General features: G+C 34.7%; 2 protein-coding genes across 2 annotated transcripts in view; one reads left to right on the forward strand and one right to left on the reverse strand.

Moving 5' to 3' along the window:
- Positions 1-6,508, forward strand: part of LOC106101614 — a 19,392-nt gene extending 12,884 nt beyond the window's left edge. The window contains exons 2-5 of the mRNA XM_013280903.1: positions 2,794-2,893; positions 3,951-4,112; positions 4,825-4,954; positions 5,211-6,508. Of these exons, the coding sequence (XP_013136357.1) occupies positions 2,794-2,893; positions 3,951-4,112; positions 4,825-4,954; positions 5,211-5,308 (490 nt within the window). The 3' untranslated portion in view covers positions 5,309-6,508. The remainder of the gene's footprint in view (positions 1-2,793; positions 2,894-3,950; positions 4,113-4,824; positions 4,955-5,210) is intronic.
- A 37-nt stretch (positions 6,509-6,545) lies between these two features.
- On the reverse strand, positions 6,546-10,244 carry LOC106101526. Its single transcript, XM_013280779.1, has 5 exons — positions 10,126-10,244; positions 9,169-9,263; positions 8,703-8,876; positions 8,094-8,247; positions 6,546-7,192 (listed from the first exon to the last, which is right to left on the reverse strand). The coding sequence occupies exons 1-5, from the start codon at positions 10,133-10,135 to the stop codon at positions 7,071-7,073; spliced, it is 555 nt and encodes a 184-aa protein (XP_013136233.1). The 5' UTR covers positions 10,136-10,244; the 3' UTR covers positions 6,546-7,070.
- Positions 10,245-11,110: the final 866 nt, after the last annotated feature.

The raw sequence follows: 11,110 nt of genomic DNA on the forward strand, positions 1-11,110 counted from the left end.
ATGACCATCAACCTACAATCCCCAATTGAGCATCGACTCACCCCCCACCCTAGATCATCGACTGGCGAGACCAATGGCAAACTTTTTTAAGGTTAAAACAATTATTATCCGTAAGTGTGCATTACCAAAATGTTCGTTCAAATGGCAAAAGAACTAACTCATCCATGACACTAAAGGGGAAAACACGATTCGAAGGAAACCCTACTCAAAATTACCAAGCGATTTCAATAAAATTGAAAACAAATGAAAACGCCCAATCGGACAAAATCATTGTTCCCTTTCATTCTCTCAGCAAAAACTGAGATAGCAATATCTTTATTCAATTGTTTAATGTGTGGAAATTCGCAGAAACATACGCTCGTAATTACGATGTTATGGCACAATTCGCAGTTCGCTCACCCTTAGATATGTTTGTCTCATACTCTGTTGGTGCAAGTCACAAAAGAGTTACTAGTTTAAAAATACCATGCATTTACATTCCTAAGAAGGAGCAGTCTTCCACACATCTCTATCAGCTGTGATACTGTATTTAACTCTTTTTGACCGACTTCCCAAAAGAAGGAGGTACTCAATTCGTCTGTATGTTTTTTTTTATGTGTGTTACGGCATAACTCTGCCGCTAATGGACCGATTTTGATAATTCTTTTTTTATCCAAAAGGTATTGTTGCGAATTAAAACGATTTATTCCAGGTTAGTTATATTTTTATTCATTTCCCTGACTTAACAACCAACGTTCCCATGGTAACCGCTTACAGTTTTTATATCCAAAGAGTATCAAAATTATATAACATGTCACAAATTAAAAAGCTAATTATCAAAGAATATTTACACGTAACACTCTTGCAGGTAGGTCCCATTTTTTGTTTGATTTTTGGAGTCAAAGACTACGACGTAGTTAAATATTTTAGCTCAAAATCGCGCGACGACATTTAGGGTCATTTTTGCTTTCTTTGCTTACGTAGCCTAATTGTACAATGAGGTGGGAAACAAGAAAGAGGCCATATGAATTCCACCAAATAACGAAGCGAACGCTGCCCAAGGAATTCTGTAATTGCAAAGGTTGCCTATCCCTAATAGATAGACAATAGAACGAACATAAAGAGGACATTTATCCGTCCTATACATCCCTTCCACTGTTAAATCTTTATCTATAGAGCGTGCGCACCTTTGACTAAACTATCGCACAACTGTTTAGTCACATTTTGATTCCTATAAGCTTATATGGAGGTGCGCACACTACTCGATTTTTAGTTGTGCAACTAAACAGTTGAATTGGCTGCGAAACAATCGACAATCGCACGACAGTTGTGCGATAGTTAATATCAAGTAGCACAGCTCTTAATCTCTTCTATCTTTTCTATTCAGGATTACAGATAAAAAATTAAATAACGTTTACCGATTTTTAATTCGTTTTTAATAATTAATACTTAGCCGCTTGACGCTTACTTATCTACCATACATGACAGTAACTGGTTATTTAGTAATTGTATAGTTGAAGATGTTTCGAAACAAAGATAAGCAGTTGTTACAATATATCTTGGTTAAATTACTTGTAATGCAAATTGAACATCTGTAATGTTTACCAACGATTTTCCACTTCTGTTATTTCTAACCTATTGCTATCTCCGTCTATCTCTTTAATGAAATAGAGACTAAAATATAGTAGTCGAATACAACATGTTACAAAGGATGTTTCGTACTAGGACTTTTCCCATTAGGAGTGATTTATGGTTACAATCAGTCCAGTCATACTAATATCATACATGTGAAAGTTTAGATGGATAGATGGATGCTTGTTACAGTTTGTAGAGTAAACGGCTAAACGGATTTCGATGAAATTTGCTATAGATGTAGAGGATATTCTGGAAGAACACATAGGTTACTTTTGTTTTTTTTCCACGCGAACGAAGTTGCGGCTGAAAGCTAGTGTGAAATAAACCTGATTCACAGTCACACCCTGTGATAGAGTTCTAATGTGATATACGAATTCATTGACACTACACTATCGCAGGAAAGCGACATCCTCCGATTGTGTACATCACTACTGACAATTGACTGATAAGCTTGCTGTTGGACTATATTTTAATAATAATTTAACATTCTAATACATAAAACTATAAGATAGATATGTAGTCTAAAATTGAAAACAACATTGGTATAATATCCGAAGAGATTCGATAAAATTTATAGAGGAAGTATATTTGACCCTTCACTTGAGATATTTTTCAAATGATTCTCACTAACGCATTATAAATAATTGTATATAAATGAATTGTCAATAAGTAATTTTTGTTGAAATGCTTATATTTTGTTATGTAACACTGTTTAGCTTAATGTTCATAAGATACGGATTTCTTACTGCGATTGGGTTGTTTTAGTTCCCGATATTTCGGCATAGTTGGACGCGCCATGTCTACGGGCTGACCGAAGTGATGCGGTAGTGTGAAAAAATATATTTTTGTAAAGACCACGATAAGGTGGCGTCGTAAACTTGACAACTAACATAGTACCTTAAAAAGAAGCTACTGGTGAAATATTTTGCTCACTATGTCTAGTCTATATCCTGTAGATCACAAGAGCTAGCGACGCTCACATATTTAAATGTTATTTACATCCTTTTTAATTCCATACTAGCTTAAGCCTATGACTTAGTCCGTGTAAAGGATGAATTTTCAAAAAGTTGTTGATAATAATTTAACGCAATTGTGAACTATGCCGCAGTTATAAGAAAACATTGCCCATTCTTGTGTTCATTTTACTCGTGGTAACCATAATTATTTTTTATTTTCCAGGGAGAAAATCTGCAACTCCATAGAGATACCAATACTGACGAGATGCTGCTTTTGTTTTCCGCTGAGAAAGGGCCTCGTGGTCTTCGCTTATGCGAACCTTGTAAGTATTTTTGAACATTTAACGTTTTTTACATAACAAAAAATAGTAGTAGTAATAGACAACATAGTTTTTGTCAGTTTTGTTAAATACGTTGAGTAATTTTATATTAAATTATGTGTTTTTTTTTATTCTACTTTAATTATAGAGAAACAAAGTTAAAGGGCAACACACGTCATCCCTTTTTTTACCGTGACCAGCGCCTAGCGCAAATTTAAAAAACAAATCTATTGGAACATTATCATACGTAAACCTACTTAAAAATCTAGAACAAAAAATAATGAAATACCCACTTATATGTTACACTAAACAGTGTACATATTTATAGTGAATCTAACTACAACGTCTATAATAGCAATCAGCGACGGTCAGTGTTAAACACGTGTTTAACTAAACAGTGTCTAATTCTGTCAATACCGAAAACGTGTATCACCAAGTAGATACAATTACATCGTACAAAAAGGTCTGTTGTCAACTTTGCTCGGTTTATTTCCTCATACAGAATTATCTGAACAAAGCAAATGCAACGACGAATCGTCAACTTAACTATATATTTACGAGAACAAAAGAGCAATTGCCACAGTAATCATGTAATGCAAGCGTTAGTATAATTATCATTCTGTCACAATAGATACGAATGAAGTGTTATTTCATCACTTTTTTTTATAAAATGAGGCAAACGAACAAGCGGCTACTGGAATCTATCAAAATGTCTATGGCTAGACCATAGACATCCGAAATTACAGTTGCCTATCTTTAATAGATGGAGACGCACATAAAGAGGATATTTCCCCTTCCTTTACATCCACTTTCCCTCTCCTTCATTTACTTATACAAACGGTGGGAAGGAAAAGGGACTAAAATTAGACCTCTGGCAAGCACATTCATCAGTCATAACACGGAATTGCTTCTACTTCACGCCTGTCTTCAGTGTGGTCGTGGTATTGCACCGGGCGAGCTGGTCCTGCAGTGCAAAGATGTTAAAGCGGGCTCTACCACTGTGAACCATGACGTATAAAATGCAATCATAAGAATAACTATTGACTGTTCTTAATTTCAGATCCTAACAGTGGTGGTGACGAGCCTTCTGTCGATGTACATCTCGTATATACGGAACAACGGCGTTACAGACGCGACTGAGCTGCCCCGACTGATCGCGGATACCACCGCACTGGTCCTCGAGATCGGAATGTCTGTTATATTCATCATCGCCTTGCATATGGTAACTATCTTTAGATAGAATATTGAATCTGGGTGCGCGACAGAACACCCGCCGAGGTGAGCACGACCACTCTTGTCGAAGTACAGCTTGTTGAGGACATACCATGCCTCTACTCATGCCTTTTAGCCAGAAGAGTGAGCAGATTCGTTACCTCTCTTGTACATTCTTATTGCTTGTTCTAATTTAGTAGAAAACCTTTGATAGCAAATAAATAGTATTTTATTTTACAAGCACACTTGGTTGAGGAAAAGATGTAAGTAATATATTTAAGACAGACTTAGACTTTACTTATGTTACAAAAATATTAACTTTTTCATAAATAGACATCGCCAGCAAATGGTCTGTCACTTCGAAGTAGTTTTTATATTTATTTGATACTATACAATTCCCCTTTTTTTTAAATAAATATAGACTATGTTACTTACTCAGTTATAATAATATTTATTGGTGTTAGAATTTTCAGAATCTGCTCCGTAGTTTTTGAGTTATTTCAAGACATATAAAAAAGCAAATCTTTCTTTATAATATTAGTATAGATTTTACAATTCTCTACCAGTTCTAGAAGCTTCCCCTGCGTAATCAGACATAAGCACATAATAACTATTTGTTTTTAATTAAGATAACCAGGTAATAATTACCGATCTAAAGGGAAATTTTATAAAACACTAAACAGTTACATCTTGCGTCTATAAGTACAACTTGTTATTTCCAGAAACATGTTCTCCTGATGAAGGTATACCTTTACTTCGAGACGGTCTTCTCCGTCATCGGGTTCGTGTACAGCGTCGCCTTCCTCACCAGGGAAACTTCAGGGGAGCTCTTCCTCATACTCTTCCAATTAAGTGAGTAACGCTACTTATTACGTCATCTCCTCCTCGCGACTATATCATGGAATTAAAAAAACCTTAGTATATCGTTGCATACATGAGTAGTTTTTGAGTTATTTCAATACATATAAAAATCTTTTCTCTTTATAATGTTAGTATAAATTTGTTGTCATTTGAAAGGACATCTAAATGGGACACTGAGAATTTCCGCGACTGTACATATATGTACCTTTAGTAACTTTAATCAAAAATTATATTTATCTAATTTCAGTGTTACAAATATACCTGGTCATATTGATTTGGAGTTCGATCGTGAAGATGGAAAGAGACGGCACAGTGAAGTACACGAGAGACAGAGATCCAGCATAAATAATAGATTAAGTATTAGAATAAGTTATTTTTGTACAAATGTAATAAGAAGATATACAAAATAAAGTAATGGCATACATAATGCCATTAAAAATATAGCAATAAAATAATTGGATAGATTAGGCAAGCCAAAATTTGTATAGACAATAATATTTGTCCCGATGGGCGTAAGTCAAATTATAACGGCACACTAGCGTCCTCCTTTTAATGTCCAAAAAGAGTCAGAAGGGCCTTTTATTACTATATCTATTACGTCATGTTCTAATTTCAAATCTAATTTCAAATAATACTTAAGAGCGGGACTAAACTGTTACTAATGTTGTGCTATTGTCGATTGTTTCGCAGCCAATTCAACCTTTTTTTGCACAACTAAAATTCAAGTGTGCGCACATCCATATAACCTCATAGGAATTAAAACAAAACTAAACAGTTGTACGATACTTTAGTTTTAGGTGTACGCGCGCTGTAAACCTATTTTTTTGTGACTGAATGGCCACTGTTTGCGTTAAAGAGGCATTTACAGATTCACCGGGCTTGAGGTGGCCGAGCGCATGCTTAGCCTAAACCTCGTTTATGAGTCTAAGCTCTAGGGCTCCCTCAGGAGCCTCGGCATGAGCCGTTACTTCGTTATTATTACCGGATTAGGAGGCCACCGAACTCTTAGATCGCCTCGGTGGACGCTCTAAGTAATTAAAACAAGACTAAACAGTTGTACAATAGTTTAGTTTTAGGTGTGAGTGCGCTGTAAACCTAGCTACAAATATTCAGTTCTGCATACTTAAGTTCTGTTCAGTGTCTCTGCAATTAAAACTGAATGTTGCGTTGATTACGTAAACAGAGGAACAATGCGCATTTATTTATTTATTTATACAAAACACAATATTACAGTTCACTTGTAATTTTACAAATACATTTGACATAAAGGTTGATCCCTGTATTAAAGGAGCCAATGACTTCCCTTACTTCGTTTAATATTAACTATTACAAAATTCAAAATAAATACAGTACATTTTTTTGTTATTTCGTGAAAATTGTGTGTTAAATCATATAAAAAATTATGTAAAATGAACGTTCAGTTCTTTATTTTTTAAATTATAGAGTTACCTTTTAAGATATGACATAAAAATTATTTTATATTTAAAAAGATATATATTTTAAGAAATTAATTAAGTGTAAATATTTTAGTTATTTAAGTGTTTATCAACATTAATAAAAATATACCAAATAAAATGAAGAATTAATTATAACTTTATTTTATTTATTTTTAGGATTTATATGGAAAGTGATTAAAAAAATAAAAATAGACATAGACGGACAAAATTACTCTAATACAACATGGATTGACTATAGAATGTATCACATTAGGAGTATAAGGGCTACTGTACACGGACAGTTTATAGACAGGCAATTGACACACACGAGTTTTACTCGCCTGTAAACAGACGGCTGTACAATTGGGGAAACTGGCGGTATTCCAACTTAAAAGCTACAATCGTTCGGAAATTTTAAAAAGAGACGCGGAACAAAAATCAATAGAACCCAGCTTAAAAACGTGTCTTTACGAATAAAAGTTACACGGTTAGCTTTTTTATTATACGTACGTTTGCAACACACTGGTATATAATTATTTGTAGGAGGTGAAGTTTGTCACATTGCACAAAGCAATTTTTTCTAAAGTGGAACACCGCAGATTCCCGCGATTGTACTTTCATACTGCTATCAAATGAAATAATCCGTCTACAGCGGCCTTAATATCTTCATTTCACGCTGAACTATACCACATCTCATGGTTGATAATGTTCCGTAATCTTTCTGTCTCGTCGTTATCTTCTTCTAGCTTCTTGTAATAACTGGCCACTAACATCAACATGTAAAAACGAAGTGCTGAAAAAAATAAGTCATAGAGATTTAGAATTTATTACTTAAATTAGCTTTTGGCGGGACTAAACTCGTGGGATTAAAAAGAAACCAAAGTGAGTAGCCTATGTATTCTTCCAGACTGTCCTCGACATCTATACCAAATTTCGTCGAGATCCATTCAGCCGTTTAGGCTACAATATCTAACAAACATCCATCCATCTAAACTTTCGCGTTTATAATATTAGTAAGATTTAATCGATTTAATAACATGTTTGCAATGTTTTATGTTCGTTATATAGCTTTTTTAACAATTCTGTACATAGAATATTCTAGAACATTAATCTTATTTGTCTTGACTTACCGCGAAGTGATTCTTGATTAGATAAACATTAATTTACTTTTATCTCTTTGCTATAAATGACCTTTTACTAATCATTTATTTGCTGTCTATTAATATATAGCTTTAATTTCAAAATCTTATAAATTGGAACAAACAATATAATGTTTAAGTAACAATTTTTTTATCAAGACAACTCTAGTTAGGTGTATACACTCTTTGGAACGGAAACAATAAAGTCAACATAAAGGGTTTAAAAAAAAACATCTTTAGTAATCACTATTTACTTAAGATGCTAAAATGGGTAATTTCATAAATTAATGTACAAGATTGGAAGAAAAACTCGAAGCTTGAACTAGATGGCGCTAGTATCGACAGCCCTTTCTCTGAATTTTTTTTTTCAAAAAATAGTTCCCTACTCACAGTCGATGGACATCTATAAGTAAAAAGGAGTGGAAAAGAGCAAAACTGCCTTTTGTTTTACTATTTTTTACTCCAGCAACAGTTTTGCTCCAACACTACACGAATAGACGATGTAAAATATATTAAAACGCCATCTATTGTTTAAAATAATGAAGAAATACTTACTGAGTCCCAAAAACTCAACAACGTAAAGTATCAAGGAACTGTCTCCGGAGTGCATGATAACATTCAGCGTACTCCAGAAGACGAACATGAGGACTGACGTCATCACTTGCACAGTTGTCCACACCAGCCAGGGTCGGATCAAGTTTGCTTTCTCCTGGAATGGAATTATCATATTTTAATATTATTTTCTTTATTCCAGACTATTCATATTTCTTTAAAAAATATTACTATATTAATTAACTATAAAACTTTATTAAATTACTAGCTTTCACACGCGACTCTGTTCGCGTGGAATAAAAAAGTAAGTAACTTTTGTGTTCTTCCAGACCTCAGCATTTTAAGCTACAAACTCTAACAAACATCCATCCATCTAAACTTTCGCATTTATTAGTAAAATGTACTTAATTCTTCTCCATAAACTTAATTTACTTACTTTTTACATTTTAGTATTATCATTACTTTGGTTTTTTACTAATTCCACGCGAACGGAGTAGCGGCCGAAAGCTAGTTATAATATAAAATACTGTACTATTGTATATTTTTATGGCGGTTTAAATGTATTGCATTTAAAATAAGAAACATTCAAGATTATTGGCACGTTTACGTTACCCTTAAAACTCCAACCAGCATAAGGGAGGTGATGACAAACGTGATGACATGGATGACAGTGATGAGAATGATGACACCATACGAGGCGATAACCTCCGACTCATCTTGCGATTGGTTCGCTGGCAGTACGTTTAGTATCGCCAGACATTGTGCTAAAGCCATCACGGAATATATCTGAAAGGAATAATAATTCTTTTGTACATAATTCAAATTTCAGAAGTTATCAAGGGGCAAGAACTGCTGTCAGTATTTGAATTTCCGGATGCTTCTAAGAGATAAAGGACAGCACAGAAAGAGTAAATCCCCCTTAACTATGTACCCCATCCCACGCCGAATCTAAAATCTAGCATTGTTAATTGGACAAATATGAATCCGTGGACCTTAAAAATAAACAAAATCGCTTGCGGTTTCTTAAAAAAATATATAGTTATTAACTCCTTTACTTTGTTTAATTTAGAATACTTACTATTATAACAAGCGCTGAAAAAATTGATCCAATTTTCAGCGAGAAGCATCCGAAACGCTTCTGTCTTGGTATATTCTCCATTGAGAAGGGAAATTCTAAAAATAGAGGAAAGAAATACATCTTGGTATGTTGATTTTTTTTATATCATAAGGTGGCAAACGAGCAAGCGTCCACCTGAATCCGCTAAAACGGCGAAGCGGCCGCTGCCCATAGACATCCGCAATTGCAGATGCGTTGCCTTATTCAACAGAGGAGGAGACGAACATAAAGAGGATATTTCGTCTTCCTATGCAGCTCCTCCTCCGTCAAATTCACTTCCCCTTCCCATCCTTTCCTTATAAGAAAAGGGTGGTAAAGAGAAAGGGACTTAAATAAGGCTTCCGCCATCACACTCATCAGATGAAACACGGAATTGCTTCCATTTGACGCCTGTCTTTTGTGTGGTCGTGGTATTACACCAGGCGTGCTGGCCTTGCAGTGCTAAGATGTTAAAGCGCGCACTACCACACAAAATGTATTGAAATCTTATTTGCCGAAATAGTAGAATTGATAAGGAATGTCCTAGTTACAAGACCCTACTATGCCAATCTTAATCAACATGAACCAATTATTACAAATTGACACAAATTAAAGCTACAATAAGTTATATCAATAAGTAAATTAAGTACATATGAATTAAAAAAAAATATTTGGAAAGCAAAATAAGGGCATGTCCTACCACTGGCTGATAGAGCCTCAGATAGCTTAAAAGTGACGTCACTGTCAGATAGAGTACCAAAATCCGATACCTCCATCACATATTTTATACGTTGGATTGTTATATGACAATTAACATTGTAGGACAGGCCCTAACACTATTTAACAACTAAACAAATAAACAATGAGTCATCATTATCTTCGTCAGTACATTACTAATTAAAAAAAACACAACACAACAATCAAACAAAATAAACTCACTGGCACCCATTTTTCTTTGGCCTTTAACTATAGACTAATTTAAAAAAAATAAATAATATTTTTCCACTTCGCAAATCAGCTGTCACCACGACTCCTCGAACACAGATAGCTCGCTATCGGCTGGCAACTAATCACGCAGCAGATAATGCTATCAAGAAACCAATATCCAAATTAGAAAGGCGACTGATAACAATAATTTTGCCAATATTTGATTAAGACGTAGTTAGACGAGGAAATAGAATTTAAATCTAATAGATATGCTATTCCCTTTATTTGAAAAAAAAGTAATCTTGTAAACTGCAATTCGAATTTTGTTATAAACATTTTCTATTTAGTCGGAATTTGACCTACAAATACCGGATTCTAAATAAACTCCGAAAAAGATTCTTGTAAGATAGTCTAAATAATACGTAAAGAACATTTTCAAGAATTAGTGATAAACAATACATTACAATTTATGTGTTATGAAAAGAAACGTGAAATAATAATGCAATAGATTGACTTAAGACGTTTATTTTATTTATATTAAAACTGCCCATAAACACCGTTAACTATCCCTACTGGTTACAACTGTTGGGTCGCTCACCCAAACTGGCAATTGAGCATTTGGTATTATTTAATCTATATAGAATTAAAACTCTAATCAAAGTCTTTAATGATGGTCTACAATGTGTCCGTGGGATTCAACATAGCCGTGACCTCCGTGACTAGATATTATGCCTCCTCCGTATCCAGAAGAAATAACTGCGCCTCCTCCGTATCCAGATCCAATTATAGCCCCTCCACCGTATCCAGAACCAATAATGGCCCCTCCGCCGTATCCAGAACCAAGAACAGCCCCTCCATAGCCCGATCCAATTATAGCTCCTCCTCCGATACTAGATGAAACAATAGAACCTCCACCAAGTCCTGCGCCGATGCCAGCACCTCCAGCACTAGTTACCACAGCGCCCACGGGAACGGCTACTGGTTGAGGAACACCCAC

Source organism: Papilio polytes, unplaced genomic scaffold, assembly GCF_000836215.1.
Source record: "Papilio polytes unplaced genomic scaffold, Ppol_1.0 DF823980.1, whole genome shotgun sequence".
NCBI lineage: Eukaryota > Metazoa > Arthropoda > Insecta > Lepidoptera > Papilionidae > Papilio > Papilio polytes.